This window comes from Staurois parvus, unplaced genomic scaffold, assembly GCF_062004578.1.
Source record: "Staurois parvus isolate SC_StPar_1 unplaced genomic scaffold, SC_StPar_1.0 ptg000750l, whole genome shotgun sequence".
NCBI lineage: Eukaryota > Metazoa > Chordata > Amphibia > Anura > Ranidae > Staurois > Staurois parvus.
The window spans coordinates 3,474,143-3,493,034 of record NW_028318546.1 but is presented as its reverse complement, the minus strand read 5'-3'; the positions used below and the strand labels follow the sequence as shown (position 1 = coordinate 3,493,034).

Genomic DNA, 18,892 nt, shown 5'->3' with positions numbered 1-18,892 from the left:
TAAACATTTCATAGAGAGCGACACTCTGCTATTGCTATTGGAGAGCCCAGCACTACCCGAGCAGACTGAAAATTCAGATCTCATGTCAGGTACATCACTTAATTATAGATTTGTGTCTTCAGGAAACAATCAAATTGCCTAGAGCAGGGGTCTCCACACTTTCTAAACAAAGGGCCAGTTTACAGTTCTTCATGCTTTAAGGGGGGCAGCCTGTAGCCATTGGATATAGAAAATGCCCTGGCGTCAGTGGGAGTAAACTATGTCCCATCCTAGATTCTGGAGGGAGGGGTAAGGTCCCATTGTTGGTATTCAAGGGAGGAACAGTGCTCCATCATTGGTGTCAGTGGAAGAAATAGTGCCCCATCACTGGTGTCAGGGGGAGGAATAGTGCTCTATTATTGGTGTCAGTGAGAGGAATAGTGCCACATCACTGGTATCAGTGGGAGGAATAGTGCCCCATAATTGGTATCAGTGGGAGGAATAGTGCACCATCATTGGTATCAGTGAAGGGAATAGCACCCCATCATTGATGTTAGTTGGATGAATAGTGCCCCATCATTGGTATCAGTGGGAGGAATAGTGCCCCATGACTGGTGTCAGTGGAAGAAATAGTGCCCCATCACTGGTGTCAGGGGGAGGAATAGTGCTCCATTATTGGTGTCAGTGGGAGGAATAGTACCCCATCATTGGTGTCAGTGGGAGGAATAGTACCCCATCATTGGTATCAGTGGGAGGAATAGTGCCCCATCATTGGTATCACTGGGAAGAATAGTGCCCTGTCATTGGTATCAGTGGGTAGAATGATGCCAAATCATTGGTGTCAGTGGGAGGAATAGTGCTCTATCATTGGGGTCAGTGGATGGAATGTTGCCCCAAGGGTCACAAAGGCAAAAAGAGGGTCATATCCAGCCACTGGCTGCAGTTTGGAGGCCAAAGAAATTCCCCACACAAACACAATTAATTTATAGTGTCCAGAAATAGAAAATAAGAAACATATTATATGATCACACACAATTTCCCATCAGGTATGTATGACACAACTCTATACTAGAAACCACTCCTATAAAAATATCTACTTTGTAGGGCTACCACGGAAGTTCAAATATATGAGAAAAAAAGGGTTTATATAGAACTCTTATAAACTCACGCCTAAGCCCATGAGCCACGTTTGCATGGGCACAGCATCCCAGTCATTTGAATAGACTGCTGTGCCTTGATGAGGAAAAAAGATTTCTGCACCTTTTTTCAAACTCAAAGACCCAAAACATGGGTTCCAAAAACTCCAAAAATTCCAAAGACTCTACAGCAGTATAATGTCTACATAAACATTTACTTGTTTCATTTTAGTATATTAAAGGAAACTAATATATTTTGATCAATATTATAATAATTTGTTTATAAAGTTTACATGTTTATATGCTGTTATATCCTTTTTTAATTGTAAGAAATCTTTATGTTACAAACATTTAATACAGGGTGCCTCCACAAACCTAGCAGACAATGCCGGGCTTTGCTGCAGGTAAATGCTGGCAGCTGGCAGAGTACCTGAACATCAGCTGCATCTGATGCAGGTGCTGTTCCGCCAACATATTTCTACCCTGCTCCAATGATTTTTTTTAATCGAAGGATGTGGGGTGAGATGGTGACATGCATGATGTAAATTTCAAAATTTCCAAAACCTTTTTTGGTCTAGCAGTAAATTAGCATTTGCAAAAGTTGCTCATTAATCATGAGATCCCCTGCTGGCTGCAAGTGGTAGATATAAAATAATAATAATCAATATTTCTTATTTAACTGAATAAAAATATTTTTTTTATTAACTTAAGGGACTTTTATTTTTTTACTTTTATTTTTTTTTCTTTTAGTTCTGAGAACAAATCTCAAAGAAATACAAGTAGATATATTAGTCTCTTTAAATGAACTGTGTGTATGGAATGTATTTCTGTCTATGACCCCATTGGGGAGATTTTTTCTTACTTGCTGTTCCTTTAATACCCAAACAAGAAATATGAAGTGCAGTCATCACATATATCAATAAAACATTGTCACAATTTCAAATTCTTCTCCAACACAGGATTATTGGATCAAATTGTGCATTCAACTGGAATATATGTAGTACCAGACCAGCCAACTAGCCATTTGCCTAGGGTCAGAACTGTTTCCTTGTACAGCCTGGAGGCAGATCTCCATATATGAATGCAAAGTGCTGCCTGGAAGCATTTGCACAGGCATCCTACAAGTGTGTGTGTATGTGTGTGTGTGTAATTAAAGTGGAACCCTCCAAAATTTTCTTTTTAATTGAATTAGTATAAGAAAGAGGTAAATCTGCTAGCAGGTTTTTATTGGTGTCTGTGCACTACGGTAAGCTAAACTTTCTGTCTCTCTTCTCTGGAGTGCGTTCCTTATGAATTCTTTCAGAAAATCAATTTAATAGCTAATGACACTTTCACCAGCCCTCAGTTTCTCCAAGACAATGTATTAAAAACACAGTTCAGGGAAAGAAAACAAAGCTCGACTCACAGCTATGCCTTAGTTGTCACCATAACAGGAAGTGAGTATAAATCTCCCAGTGAGGACACAGACAACAAAAGCTACCTACCTACCAGAGAATCGAACATTTCACTTCTCTGTTTAAAACTAAATTCTGGCTGGAATTCAACATTCAACATGTTCCAGGCACTTTCGTTTTTAATTATAAGGAATATAACTGGATGCCTTTTATTTTAGGCTGTTTGATAACTTGGAATTTGGGAATACAACATGGGCTTCAATAAAAACCTAGGGACGTAAGTAAAAGGTATGGGATTCAACATGTAGGTTATGTCTGACATCTCCTCCTGAGAATACTAATTGTCTGGCTGTGTTTGGCTGAAATCTTAGTACACTTGAAGTACAGTAAGAAATGGCGATTTGCCATATCAGTTCTGGGTCAGTGATTTAAAGCGGAGCTCCAGTCAAATGTAGAAAAAAAGTCATCAGCTACAAAAACTGTAGCTGCTGACTTTTAAAAAACAGACACTCATCTGTTCCACGATCCAGCGATGTCCTCACCGCAGCCAGTTTCACCAGCCGTCCTCTCCCCCCCCGGCGCCAGCATCTTAAGTGTGAGCAGCCGGTTGTGGCAGCTGGCAGCTTCACAGCCAGGTGCCCACTGTGCATGCACGAGTAGCGCTGCGCCTTGTGAATGATCCTGTAGTCTTCTGGGACTTGTCACATGTCCTAGAAGTATACGGGGAAGGAGGGGGGGAGGACAACTTTCGCTTCCAATCACCTAGGCGATTGCAGCAGAAGTAGGAGCAGGTACCTATCAACATCAGGTACCCACTTCCCAAATGTTCGAATGCTTAACGGAGAGCGGGAGACGAAGCCTTAAAGTGGAACTTCCCCTTTTGGGTGGAGTTCTACTTTAACAGGAAATAAAACCACTATATCTGCGTGATAACCAGCCAAAAGAATTTTATGAAGGAGATTACCAGTTGTTGGCCAGAGGTCTCCTTCACACAGGCATACTACAGCTACTACAGTCCTATTCAAGTCAATTGGGATGCAGCAGCTGCACAGACACAGCAGCTGCTTCCAATGTGCCAGCCATATGGGTGCACAGCCCCAAACAAACACTGTGTCCATGAAGCCGCTGCATCCCAATTGACTTGAATGACACCGACTGCATGGGGTTCCACAGAACACTTGTGCATCCCTGTGTAGGCAAACATGGCCCTTGCATAGGCGTAAGCGACAGTACGCTCGCAGAAAGAAGGCCTACATATTTCAAAGTATAGGTTTACGTTAACCAAAGGCTAAATATATGTCCCTTCACAAGTCAGTATATATACCTGGTGAAGGAATGTCATTGTTACCGTCTCTTGACTTTGATCCACATGTATTTTTAAATTTACTTTCATTCTTCCTTATTGTCTATACATTGTATTAGTATTGCACATGATGCAACAAATTAAGTGTACCATTGAGTCAGTAGTGTAGAAATGTCAAATGGAATGATTCTTTCACACATGCACTGCAGTCTGCTGCTAGCCAGGAAAGAATGATCACTGTGGGTTTGGCATATAAACTGATCTCTAATCTCATATTGTTACTGATAAGAGATCTGACTGTGTATGGCCTCCCTAAGGCACAGTAGTGGCCTCTGCCATGTTACATAAATACTGCATTAATCTGCTACCATAAATATACATCCTACTGTAAATGCCAGGCAGACTAGTAGAATGTCATAGCCCCTGTGAGATTCATTTTATGTTGCTCTCCCATCTTAATTATAGCTAACTATTAACTAAGTGAAAATTAATAGCGCACAACACATTATTGATATCTAAAGAAGCAGGGAAGAATACTCTAAAACTTGAAATAAAAAATACATGAAAAAATAGGGCTTTTGAAATGCTAATTAATTATTACAAGCGCTTTCATTAAAGGGGCTCCTGCTGAGACATAATTTCTCGTTTTATTGAACATCTGACTTTTCTAAAATAAAATGCAAAACATACAGAAAGAGCTGAATTTAACAATAACCCCAAACCTTTAGAATCTGACCACACATTGGGCTTTTATGGGACAGTCTGAAATTTAGTTGATCGCATTCTTCGGTCAACCTGCTGGTACATTAAGCCCTACAATTAAACACAAAATCTCTCTGTGTTACTGGTTATATATTGATTAAGATGCATTGTTGATGTGCAGCATGTTTTAAAGTGGAGATAGCCAAACTCTTTATATTAGGCATTGGTGCAGATGGGACTGGACTTGACCAGGACTGGATCAAGATCTGCCCAGAGCAACACCTGACTGGACCAACATCTGCCTGGAACAAGACTTGACTAGACCAAAATCTGCCTGGAGCAAGACGTGACTGAACCAGGATCTGCCTGGAGCAAGACTTGACTGGACCAAGATCTGCCTGGAGCAAGACTTGACTGGACCAAGATCTGCCTGGAGCAAGACTTGACTGGACCAAGATCTGCCTAGAGCAAGACTTGACTGGACCAAGATCTGCCTGGAGCAAGACTTGACTGGACCAAGATCTGCCTGGAGCAAGACTTGACTGGACCAAGATCTGCCTGGAGCAAGACTTGACTGGACCAAGATCTGTCTGGAGCAAGACTTGACAGGACCAAGATCTGCCTGGAGCAAGACTTGACTGGACCAAGATCTGCCTGGAGCAAGATTTGACTGGACCAAGATCTGCCTGGAGCAAGACTTGACTGGACCAAGATCTGCCTGGAGCAAGACTTGACTGGACCAAGATCTGCCCGGAGCAAGACTTGTCTAGACCAAGATCTGCCCGGAGCAAGACTTGACTTGAACAAGATCTGCCCGGAGCAAGATTTGACTGGACTAAGATCTGCCTGGAGCAAGACTTGTCTAGACCAAGCTCTGCCTGGAGCAAGACTTGACTGGACCAAGATCTGCCTGGAGCAAGACTTGACTGGTCCAAGATCTGCCTGGAGCAAGACTTGACTTGACCAAGATCTGCCTGGAGCAAGATTTGACTGGACCAAGATCTGCCTGGAGCAAGATTTGACTGGACCAAGATCTGCCTGGAGCAAGATTTGACTGGACCAAGATCTGCCTGGAGCAAGATTTGACTGGACCAAGATCTGCCTGGAGCAAGACTTGACTGGTCCAAGATCTGCCTGGAGCAAGATTTGACTGGACCAAAATCTGCCTGGAGCAAGACTTGACTGGACCAAGATCTGCCTGGACAAAGATCTGTCTATACCAAGACTTGACTGGACCAAGACTTCAATGGGCCAGGATCTGCCCAGATACAAACTGGGTGGGTGGAGGGGTATTGTATATTTTTATAAAGTTCCCTTATCTCATTCTATACATTTTAATGAAGAGATGAACAACCAGTACACAGTGGATCATGAATTGACAAGGATCAGAGCATGTTTTTCAAACAATCACTCACCTTACACTCAAACGTAATCATATTAGCAGAATGGATATCTTTTAGTGACAAGCCTCAAATTAAAATGTAAAACCTATCTAAACAGTTTAGTGAAATCTGCAGCTCTTGGTTTTGCTCCAGAATTCCATGATTTCCTTAAGAATGCCTGCTAAGGGCAACAGTCGTATGATAACATGTTCTCATTACATTTAGAACTCATTCACACCATGGTGCAGAGATGTCAGTTTTTCTGCATGCATTCTGCAAAGGCACAACAAAATCAATTGTTCTCTATGTGCCCTGTTCACACCACAACACTGGTATCACATGCAGATGTTTTTTCTGCGCTGGAATTTGTAACATGTATAAAATTAATTGGAGCGCGCATGAAAACTGATGTAAACTGATGTCACTGCAAGTGAAATCTGTGTGTCAGTTTCCATCAGTTTTCATGCATGTTTGGTGTGAATGAGGCCTTACACTTTTCTGCCCCTGTAAATACAGCTTGCAACATATTTGCCACTATGGTGCGGCTTTACTAAAGCAGTTTGTTTTCCCTTTGACCAGTGAATCTGTGTTTGCATTAAACATCCAACCACGAGCAAGGAAATTTCTATTTTTTTAATCCCCTGCATGTGACTGGCTATATGATGTAAACACAGATTCAAAATTAAAGCAAAGAGTATAAAAACAGCACTGCTATCATAAATCACCCTTTACATATACAGTACTGTATACCACAGGATGTGTTGGTCTGTATCAAATTTACATCTCACCATCGCTTAAAGCCACATCATTGCCTTGGCCCAAATACTTCAAACACATCAAAGATATAATGCATCTAAACAAAATACCAACAACTTCCATGAATAATTAAAGTGATGCAACATATGGTTTATTTCATTTTATAATCCAGCATATCCTACCATATGTCACTATCAGCTACTTAATGAAAGCAAAAAAAGTATGTGCTAAAAGCAAAATGACTAGATAAAACTTTTAATAAAGTCAAACGTGTATTCACTGTTTAACTATTCTATTTTTACACACACATTTATTAGTAAACTGTTTAACATAACAACTGCAACACACTGTTTATTGTTTATGGAAAGATTAGGATGGAAGACCAGCTGTGTCCCGTATTTATATAATATAGTGATTTCTGGTATGAAGGAACCTGCTTTTCATATGACACTATCATTTATCATTGAATTTGATGCATGCAAATATCGGGTGTAGCTTGTACAAACGTCTGCTACATTCTTGCATGAATGGTGTATGGATGCATACCTTAGGCTAGATTCACAACTATGCAGTGTGCATTGGATGCATTTCTGCAGTGCTTTTTGCGGTGTGTTTTGCATTTTGCGCATGCGTTTTTACGTATTTTTGCTGCATTTTTGCTGCGCTTTGCAGGGTTTTTTTCAACTTGTTGCTGGGTAGAATAAAACGCAAAATACATCAAAAACACACTACATGCCTTTCTGCAGCATGGCCATTGAAGTCTATAGAACCAAAAATGCAACGTTTTGCGTTTAAAAAACCAAGAAAAAGCATCGGGTGAAAACAAGATGTGAACCTGTCCCATAGGAAATCATTTTAAATGGACTGCTGTGCGCTTCTGCAAAACGCAGCGGAAAATGCATAGGTGTGAACCTCGACTTAGGAAGAATTCAATGTAACCATTTATAGCAGCATGTGGATTTTTCCTGTATACCATGGAACAGGTGCATGTACTTTGTATGAATACTGAACTCTGCCTATGTTTACCGCCAATGAAAAAAAGAAAGAGAGCAGTGGTGGATGAATTGTACCTTAGGTCCCATCTGATTCCAGTTCATGCCCCCCCCCCCCACTGTACTGGGATCATACATAAGGGCTTCAAGATTTGGAAAGAAGTGTTCATTTTTTAAATGGGATCTTATGTAGCGCTAAGCAAATGGCACGTGATGCTGACAGATAACATCAAAACAGAATCAGAATCAAGATTAAAGATAATCAAACGATCTAACACAATTCATATGCAATCAGAATCATCTACAGCATACATGGAATAAGTCTTCTGTTTAACATTTAGAAGGTTAAATTCCTTGTATGCTATACATACTTAGCTAATAAAGTTGATTGTCATTGTATATGGATTGTGCATGATCATTGATTATCTTATCAATACCATGACTGTCACTGCTGACCTCCTAGACGTAAAGAAGCACAGCGCTGACATTGACTTACTATGAACAGCAGTGAGTGCAGAACTTTTTCTAGTATCTCTGTAGGCTCTGGTAGTGTTGTCACGTTTTCTGGGTAAAAATACCCGCCTTAGGGACTTCTTCTTGGCAACAAGTTTGACAGGTCAGGTGGTAACCCTAACCTCCAGGCAAGCCACCTATTCTGCTCCTATTATAATTCGCCACTGGTTAAGAGCCAGTTTAATCAGACTGAGGATGGCATTGGGTGAGTGTGCTTAAGGTTGGTCACAAACTGTACAATCGGATTGTACAATTTCTGCTCAGTCCCCTTTGATTTGCCAAAACAATATAGTATGAAGACAAACCTAACAATACTTTAATTTGAATCCAATCACACAGGCCCTTTTTACTACATCACTGACAGTAGATCTAAAGTTTACCACACGTTAGAAGCTCCTTAAAACTCGCCACACAGGTTACAATCGGATTGTGCAATCTCCTGTAAATCTACCAACCACTATGTAGTGCAAGGGCCTACCTGAGTGAATACAGATCAATAGGATACATTAAGTAGGTCCTGATATTACATGGGATTGTTAAATCTAAAAATGATTGTACAGCAATTCTATGGTTGGATTGTGATGTGCATGGTGACCCTTAGATCTTCCAGCAAGTGCACTGTGCGAAAGCCTGCCTTGTTGGATACAAGTTGATCAGGAGCATTAGGTAGGTCCTTATTACAGATTGTAAGCTCCTTGAGGACAAGGACTAATGTGACTGTACAACATATACATATGTAGTGCGCTGTGTACATTCCCGGTGCTATGCCAGTACTTGTAATAATAATAGTAGTTTTGGTACACCAATTAGTAGATGAAGATTTTAAAGTGTTATTTTCTTTTCCATAAAAGTATGTAACACCTTGACAGTCCCATAGCTTGCTTTTTTTCTTATCCGGTTTTTTTTTTTTAGACCAAAAGTCAATTGTACTGTCCTATTGTAACATGCATGGCGAGCCTTAAGCTGGCCACACACTATACCATCCAAATGTACCATCTCCTTTAGATCTACTATCAGCTGTATAGTACAGGAGCCTGCCTGATTGGACACAGAGTGAGTAGATGTTTAGCTATGTCCTTATATTACATTACATGGTTTGGGTCATTCTAAAGAAGATTGCACAATCTGGATATTTTAGTGCAGGGTCAGCTTTATGGAGATTGTACAGTCTGATTGTGCAGTGTATGTTCACCAGGGAGGGATGGATGGATAGAGGGATGAAGGAATGGAAGGAAAGAAGGAAGGAATTATGGATGGATGGGTGGATGGAAGAAAGACAGGAAGGAAGAAAGAATGAATGGAAAGAGGGATGAATGGAAGGAGGGATGGATGGTGCGAAGGAAGGGAGGATGAATGGAAGGAGTGATGAATAGGAGGAGGGATGGATGAAGTGAAGGAAGGTAGGAATGATGAAGGGAAGGAAGGAAGGAGGGATGGAGTGAAGGAAGAAAGGAATGGATGGAAGGAGGGATGCATGGAGGGATGGAAGGAAGGATGAATGGATGGATGGAGAGATGAATGGAAGGAGGGAAGGAAGGAAGGAAAGAATTGATGGAAGGAGGGATGGATAGAGCATAGAGCAATGGAAGGAAGGATGAATGGATGGAGGGAAAAAAGGAAGGAGGGATGGATGGAGTGAAGGAAGGAATGGATGGAAGGAGGGATGGATAGAGCAATGGAAGGAAGGATGAATGGATGGAGGGATAAAAGGAAGGAGGGATGAATGGAAGGAGGGATGGAGTGAAGGAAGGAAGATATGGATCCAAGGAGGGATGAATGGAGGGATGAGAGGAAGGGAGGAAGGAAGGAATGGATGGAGTGAAGGAAGGAATGGATGGAAGGAGGGATGGATAGAGCTATGGAAGGAAGGATGAATGGATGGAGGGATGAAAGAGAGGAAGGAAGGAGGGATGAATGGATGAGGGATGAATTGAAGGAAAGAAGGAATGGATGGAAGGAGGGATGAGTGGATGGATGGAAGGAGGGATGGATGGATGGATGGATGGAGAGAGGGAGGGGTGTATAGAGTGTGAGCAGGTGTCATGCACTGACCTGGTTTTCTCCGGACCGGCCTCTTCCTTCCACTGCAGAAGCGGACTTTACTGAAGACCCCCAGGACATGCCTCTCGCACAGGGAGCGGCCGTCCTTGCTGGGGCTGCTGCGTCTCTTGGAGGTGCACACCCGGTCACTGTTGGACTCCCTGGCCTGTCTCTTCTGTCGGATGAGGGAGCTGGCTATAGCCGCAGCCATGGTCTATGTGGGGGGTGTAGGGCCCCCCTAGGAGAAGAGCTGCCTGTCAGTGGGAGAGGAGCGCTGCCAGCTAGAGGAGAGCTCGGCTGCAGGTGTGCGGAATCCTCCCCATACTCTTCTCCAGGATGATGGAGGGCAGGGAGGGGGATTCAGGACTTCCCCATCACTCCCAGTCCTGGAAGATCCCAACAGGTCAGCACAGGCTGGAAGACATCCTGGAAGATCCCGCAGGTCGCTCACAGTGTATTCCTGGGAGAGCCCCGTGTGGTATGACAGCACAGCCCCGAGCCAGGCATCCTACATTCCTCTCCTATGGGGGGACACATCCCGGCTCACCCACATAACAACCCCCCCTTCCCAAGATCCATGAATGTCAGCCGAGGGGGACTGGAGGGGGTCCCAGGTAGGGAGCAGTGGGGATCATCCACCGTGTACACAGCGCAGCCCTCCTCTGCCGTCCTGGGATCTCAGCATGACATTAAAGTGCGGGCGGTCCCCTCGGCGCTGGGGACAGCAGGAGGAGGAGGAAAGCAGGCACACTCCACGTCCACTCACATGGAACACGGAGCAGGGGGGGCTGGGGGGGCGATCAGTGCCTGCTATACAGCCCAACACTGCTCCGAGGATTGCAGATCGCCTGTCTCTCTCATTCCTCCTGTCTCCCCTATCTGGCCTCTCTACGCAATCCTACGTGATCGAGGTTTGGATGAGAAATTCTCACCGGCAGTCCGAGGGAACTGCAGATCACATCCAGCCTGTCCCCTGTATGAGCAGAGTGAGCACCGCCACAGACCACGGGGCCGACATCACCAGTCTCATCGCACAGCAATTAGGGACATCCTGACACACATTTCTCTTCTCTATGTACCTGGTTACCCCAATCCGTATACTTACATCTGTGTGCCTACACGTATGTGCCCGCATTTATGTACCTACACGTATGTGCCCGCATTTATGTACCTACACGTATGTGCCCGCATTTATGTACCTACACCTATGTGCCCGCATTTATGTACCTACACCTATGTGCCCAGATCCATCTACTTACATCTGTGTGCCTACACCTATGTGCCCGCATTTATGTACCTACACCTATGTGCCCAGATCCATCTACTTACATCTGTATGCCTACACGTATGTGCCCGCATTTATGTACCTACACCTATGTGCCCCAATCCGTATACTTACATCTGTGTACCTACACCTGTGTGCCCGCATTTATGTACCTACACCTGTGTGCCCGCATTTATGTGCCAACACCTATGTGCCCAGATCCATCTACTTACATCTGTGTACCTACACGTATGTGCCCGCATTTATGTGCCTACGCCTATGTGTCCGCATTTATGTACCTACACCTATGTACCCAAATCCATCTACTTACATCTGTGTACCTACACCTATGTGCCCGCATTTATGTGCCTACACCTACAGTGGGGCAAAAAAGTATTTAGTCAGCCACCAATTGTACAAGTTCTCCCACCTATAAAGATGAGAGAGGCCTGTAATTGGCATCATAGGTAGACCTCAACTATGAGAGACAAAATGAGAAAAAAATCCAGACAATCACATTGCCTATTTAGGAAAGAATTTATTTGCAAATTATGGTGGAAAATAAGTATTTGGCCACCTACAAACAAGCAAGATTTCTGGCTCTCACAGACCTGTACCTTCTTCTTTAAGAGGCTCCTCTGTCCTGCACTCAATACCTGTATCAATAGCACCTGTTTGAACTTGTTATCAGTATAAAAGACACCTGTCCACAACCTCAAACAGTCACTCCAAACTCCACTATGGTGAAGACCAAAGAGCTGTCGAAGGACACCAGAAACAAAATTGTAGACCTGCACCAGGCTGGGAAGACTGAATCTGCAATAGGCAAGCAGCTTGGTGTGAACAAATCAACTGTGGGAGCAATAATTAGAAAATGGAAGACATACAAGACCACTGATAATCTCCCTCGATCTGGGGCTCCACGCAAGATCTCACCACGTGGGGTCAAAATGATGACAAGAACGGTGAGCAAAAATCCCAGGACCACACGGGGGGACCTAGTGAATGACCTGCAGAGAGCTGGGACCAACGTAACAAAGGCTACCATCAGTAACACACTACGCTGCCAGGGACTCAGATCCTGCAGTGCCAGACGTGTCCCCCTGCTTAAGCCAGTACATGTCCAGGCCCGTCTGAAGTTTGCTAGAGAGCATTTGGATGATCCAGAAGAGGATTGGGAGAATGTCATATGGTCAGATGAAACCAAAATGGAACTGTTTGGTAGAAACACAACTCATCGTGTTTGGAGGAGAGAGAATGCTGAGTTGCATCCAAAAAACACCATACCTACTGTGAAGCATGGGGGTGGCAACATCATGCTTTAGGGCTGTTTCTCCGCAAAGGGACCAGGACGACTGATCCATGTACAGGACAGAATGAATGGGGCCATGTATCGTGAGATTTCAAGGTCCTGGAGTAGCCTAGCTAGTCTCCAGATCTCAACCCCATAGAAAACCTTTGGAGGGAGTTGAAAGTCCTTGTTGCCCAGCGACAGCCCCAAAACATCACTGCTCTAGAGGAGATCTGCATGGAGGAATGGGCCAACATACCAGCAACAGTGTGTGCCAACCTTGTGAAGACTTACAGGAAACGTTTGACCTCTGTCATTGCCAACAAAGGATATATAAGTATTGAAGATGAACTTTTGATATTGACCAAATAATTTATTTGCAAATTATGGTGGAAAATAAGTCTTTCCAAATGAGCCAATGTGATCGTCTGGATTTTTTTTCTCATTTTGTCTCTCATAGTTGAGGTCTACCTATGATGCCAATTACAAGCCTCTCTCATCTTTTTAAGTGGGAGAACTTACACAATTGGTGGCTGACTAAATACTTTTTTGCCCCACTGTATGTACCCAAATCTGTATACTTACATCTGTGTACCTACACCTATGTGCCCGCATTTATGTGCCTACACCTATGTGCCCGCATTTATGTGCCAACACCTATGTGCCCACATTTATGTGCCAACACCTATGTACCCAAATCCGTATACTTACATCTGTGTACCTACACCTATGTGCCCGCATTTATGTACCAACACCTATGTGCCCGCATTTATGTGCCTACACCTAGGTGCCCGCATTTATGTACCTACACCTATGTACCCAAATCCATCTACTTACGTCTGTGTACCTACAACCGACATTTATATACCTACACCTATGTACCCAAATCCATATACCTACGTCTGTATGCCTACACCTGCTACCCACATTTATGTACCTACACCTATGTACCCAAATTCATCTACTTACGTCTGTGTACCTACACCTCCTACCCACATTTATGTGCTTACACTTATGTATGCAAATCCATATACCTATGTCTGTGTACCTACACCTGCTACCCACATTTATATACCTACACCTATGTACCCAGATTCATCTACTTACATATGTGTACCTACACCTGCCACCCACATTTATGTACCTACACCTATGTACCCAGATCCATCTACTTACGTCTGTGTACCTACAACCCACATTTATGTACCTACACCTATGTACCGAGATCTATCTACTTACATCTATGTACCTACACCTGCTACCCACATTTATGTACCTACACCTATGCACCCAAATCCATCTACTTATGTCTGTGTACCTACACCTGCTACCCACATTTATATACCTACAGCTATGCACCCAGATTAATCTACTTACATATGTGTACCTACACCTGCCACCCACATTTATGTACCTACACCTATGTACCCAGATCCATCTACTTACGTCTGTGTACCTACACCTGCTACCCACATTTATATACCTACACCTATGCACTCAGATTAATCTACTTACATATGTGTACCTACACCTGCCACCCACATTTATGTACCTAAATCTATGTACCCAGATCCATCTACTAACGTCTGTGTACCTACACCTACAACCCACATTTATGTACCTACACTTACAGTATCTCCCAGAAGTGAGTACACCCCTCACATTTTTGTAAATATTTTATTATATCTATTCATGTGACAACACTGAAGAAATGACACTTTGCTACAATGTAAAGTGGTGAGTGTACAGCTTGTATAACAGTGTAAATTTGTGTTTAATGTGTAAATTTATACAAGCACATCTTTGTACCTACATCTATATGCCCACAAATATGCATTTACATCTGTTACCAATATTCATATACCAACATTTATGCTCCAATATCCATGTACCTACATCTGTGTACTCACACCTAAGTACCAATGCCTATGTATCCATACCTGTGTACCTACATCTATTTATCCACATCCATGTACTCTCACCTATTTACCAACATCTATGTGCAAATACCTATGTACCGCTGCACCTACATCTATGTACCTTTATACCTACATATATGTACCTATCAATACCTATGTACCTACATTTATATCCTTGCACCTACAGTTGCAAGAAAAAGTATGTGAACCCCTTGGGATTACGTGGAGTTTTGCATGAATTGGGCATAAAATGTGCTCTGAACGTCATCTAAATCACAACAATAGAAGAACACAGTCTGCTGAACATAATACTACACAAACATTAGATGTTGCCATGGTTTAATTGCACATAACATGTAAACATTCACAGTGCAGGGAGGAAAAAGTATGTGAGGCCCTAGCTTAATGACTTCTCCCAGAGATAATTGGAGCCAGGAGTGAGCCAACCTTGACTCCAATCAGTGTGATGATATTGGACGTGTTGCTAACAGCTGTCCTGCCCTTAAAAAACACACACCTGTTTTGGGTTTACTGGTTTCAAGATGCACTGTCTGATGTGAACCATGCCTCGCAGAAAAGAGCTCTCAGAAGATGTACGATCAAGAATTGTTGACTTGCATGAAGCTGGAAAGGGTTACAAAAGTATCTCCAAAAGCCTTGATGTTCATGTGTCCACGGTAAGACAGACTGTCTACAAATGGAGAAAGTTTAGCACTGTTGCTGCTCCCCCCAGGCGTGGTCGTCCTGTAAAAATGACTGCAAGAGCACAGCGCAGAATGCTTTATGAGGTAAAGAAGAATCCCAGAGTGTCAGCTAAAGACCTACAGAAATCTCTGGCACATGCTAACATTTTTGTTGACACATCTACAATAAGGAAAACATTAAACAAGAATGGAGTACATGGGAGGATACCACGGAGGAAGCCATTGCTGTCCAAAAAGAATATTGCAGCACGTTTGAAGTTTGCAAAAGAGCACCTGGATGTTCCACAGCACTACTGGCAAAATATACTGTGGACAGATGAAACCAAGATTGAGTTGTTTGGGAAGAACACAAAACAATATGTGTGGAGAAAAAAAGGCACAGCACACCAACATCAAAACCTCATCCCCACTGTAAAACATGGCGGAGGGAGCATCATGGTTTGGGGCTGCTTTGCTGCCTCAGGGCCTGGACGGATTGTTGTCATTGATGGGAAAATGAATTCCAGAGTTTATCAAGACATTTTGCAGGAAAATGTACAACCATCTGTCCGCCAACTGAAGCTCCGCAGAGGATGGGTGATGCAACAGAACAATGACCCAAAGCATACAAGTAATTCAACAAAACAATGGCTGCAACAGCACAGAATACGCCTTCTGGAGTGGCCCAGTCAGAGTCCTGACCTCAACCCAATTGAAATGCTGTGGCATGACCTTAAGAGAGCGATTCACACCAGACATCCCAAGAATATTGCTACACTGAAACAGTTTTGTGAAGAGGAGTGGTCCAAAATTACTCCAGATCATTGTGCAGGTCTGATCTGCAACTACAGGAAACCGTTGGTTGAGGTTACTGCTGCCAAAGGAGGGTCAACCAGTTATTAAGTCCAAAGGTTCACATACTTTTTCCTCCCTGCACTGTGAATGTTTACATGTTATGTGCAACTAAACCATGGCAACATCTAATGTTTGTGTAGTATTATGTTCAGCAGACTGTGTTCTTCTATTGTTGTGACTTAGATGATGTTCAGAGCACATTATATGCCCAATTCATGCAAAACTCCACGTAATCCCAAGGGGTTCACATACTTTTTCTTGCAACTGTATATACCCACATTTACTGTATGGACCAATACTTACTGTACTTACATTTGTGCACCTACACCTACTGCCCACTCTACTGTATATACCCACACCTATTTATCCACACCCATGTACCCACATCTGTGTACCTACATCTATTTACTTCTGCACCTACATCTATATACCTATATACACACACATCTTTGTACCTACATCTATATGCCCAGAAATATGCATCTACATCTGGTTATCAATATCCATATACCAACATTTATATACCAATATCCATTTACCTACATCTGTGTACCCACACCTAAGTGCCTATGTACCCACACCTGTGTACCTACATCTATCTATTCACATCCATGTACCCTCACCTATTTGCCAACATCTATGTTCAAATACCTATGTACCTCTGCGTCTACATCTATGTGCCTATGTACCACAGCTGTATACCTACATATAGTATATGTATCTACACCTACTGTGCATATCAATACCTATGTGCCTACATCTATATCCTTACACTTATATACTCACATATACTGTATGTGCCAATACTTACAATATGTGCCCGAGCCTATGCACCCACATTTGTATACCAATATCCGTGTACCCACATCTACATACCCACACCTATGCACCTACATATGTAGTATAATATTTGCAGACAGACTTGCTCATTAATTAGTGGCATGTGTTTTACATCACCTTGGCAAATTATGTAGGGGCCTTTTAGCCATTTCACAAGTTTGCATAAATTTAATTGTGACATGTCACAATGGGCAGCAATGGTTTCATCCTTTTTCCCTGGTTCATATCTGTGCGGTCGTGCGGGCCACAATTAGCATGGGCACGAGAGCTCATTCATTTGAATGGACCCCATGCCCCAGACACACAGGGAAGAAGTCCATGCACTACTTTGGAAATCGCAGCCCACACAGGAACCAAGGTTCCCAGTACAGTTGCAATTTCCAGTGTGGACAGCATGCCATTAGAATTAATGATTGCACCCACTTGCCGGTCCCGCATTCATCTGTGTGGGTAGTGCGGCTGCTGGTCCCGCAGCGGCACCACCTGCACAGATTTGAACCAGGTGTTAGAAAAGCTGTAAATTTTATCATTTAAAAGAGTGTGTATTTAAACCCCAAAATAAAAATATAATATTCTACAGTTTACCAATCCTCAGAGGTGGTGGCTGCATTAGTTTTCTTTTTTGTCTCATTTTCACCTGTTGATCTGCCCAGTAACACACCTGTCCTTTATCTATGAAGAAGCAAGGTAGCCACCTATGGACAGCAGCATTGTCAACCTGTGGGGAGAGTACTGTTAGATGGACTAATAGATTTGGATGGATTTTACATAAGTTGCTAACAAATTAAAACTGAAAACAGGTTCCACTTTTGGAGCAGTTACAGAAACTTTTTTTTTTCCTTTTGAGACAAAGGTTTTACATAAATGAATAAAAGCTGATCATTTTAAGCACCCCTGTCAGTGTTAAAGATGAATTCCAGGCATGGCATATCTTTACATAGTTACATTGTTAGAGTATGGATCAATGTAACTATGTTACATAGCTGGTGGATGCCCCTGGAAACACCACTACTCCAGTGATCTTCACTTGCTTCTGGGTCCTGTGCTCAGCGGCGGGCCTGGCACAGGGTGAAAATAGAAGGTTTTGCAAATCGCTCTCTGACTGGAGGAGGTGGAGAGGTGGGGCAGTGATGTCACAGTGAAAGACTACTTTTTATACAATCCAAAGACTTTGACTAGGCTGAGTTGATTTCATCAGTCTGCTGCAGGCAGGAGGAAGCTGCGTCTCCTCTACCTCACTGATCAAACTGCACGACATTTTGTAGCAAGGTGAGAGGCTGCAGAGGACTGATCTGTATCAAACATATGTCTTCACAAGTACTAAACAGGCACCAGGTTTTACATGACTGGGTCCTCTCTGAACCAGTATCTCGGTCCAGGAAGTCAGTGCTGACCCTGGATAATGGCTGGAAAAAAATGGTCCTGTCCTGGAGAAAAAAAGCAGATGAAGGCTTTGTTGGAGTACTATGATATCTATCCTCATGCACACTGGAAGTTTTTACAGCTGCTGTTTTTGGCTTTTGACGTTTTATTCTACAGCTAGTAAATTCCCCAGTATATTATCCTATGAGTCCATGCATACATAGACTGTAATCAACGTTTTTTTGGCAGGAATGTTTTTTTTGGCTGGAAAAAAAAAACAGAACTAGTCGGTTTCTAGCGGAGTTTTTTAGCTGTAAAAATGCTATAACACTGAAAAACACTGTAAAACACAGTAAATCACAGCAAACCAGTGTTTTTGGACTTTTTTTGACCAAAAAACATTTTTTTTGGACAAATAAAACTCTAAAAAACGCAAACGTGGAACAACACAAAAAAAGCGGCAACATGACACTAAACGCTA

The 18,892-nt window shown here is 42.8% G+C and overlaps 1 protein-coding gene across 4 annotated transcripts in view; it reads right to left on the bottom strand.

Annotated features, from left to right (window-relative positions):
• Positions 1-18,892, bottom strand: part of LOC149445028 (fibroblast growth factor 12) — a 705,992-nt gene that overhangs the window by 277,566 nt on the left and 409,534 nt on the right. Inside the window, exon 1 of one of the 4 annotated variants that reach the window (XM_089654315.1) lies at positions 10,210-11,053. The exons of the other annotated variants lie outside the window; for them this stretch is intronic. Coding sequence (XP_089510441.1) covers positions 10,210-10,408 — 199 coding nt within the window. The 5' untranslated portion in view covers positions 10,409-11,053. Of the gene's footprint in view, positions 1-10,209; positions 11,054-18,892 lie in introns of those variants that run through there. 4 annotated transcript variants of the gene reach the window in all.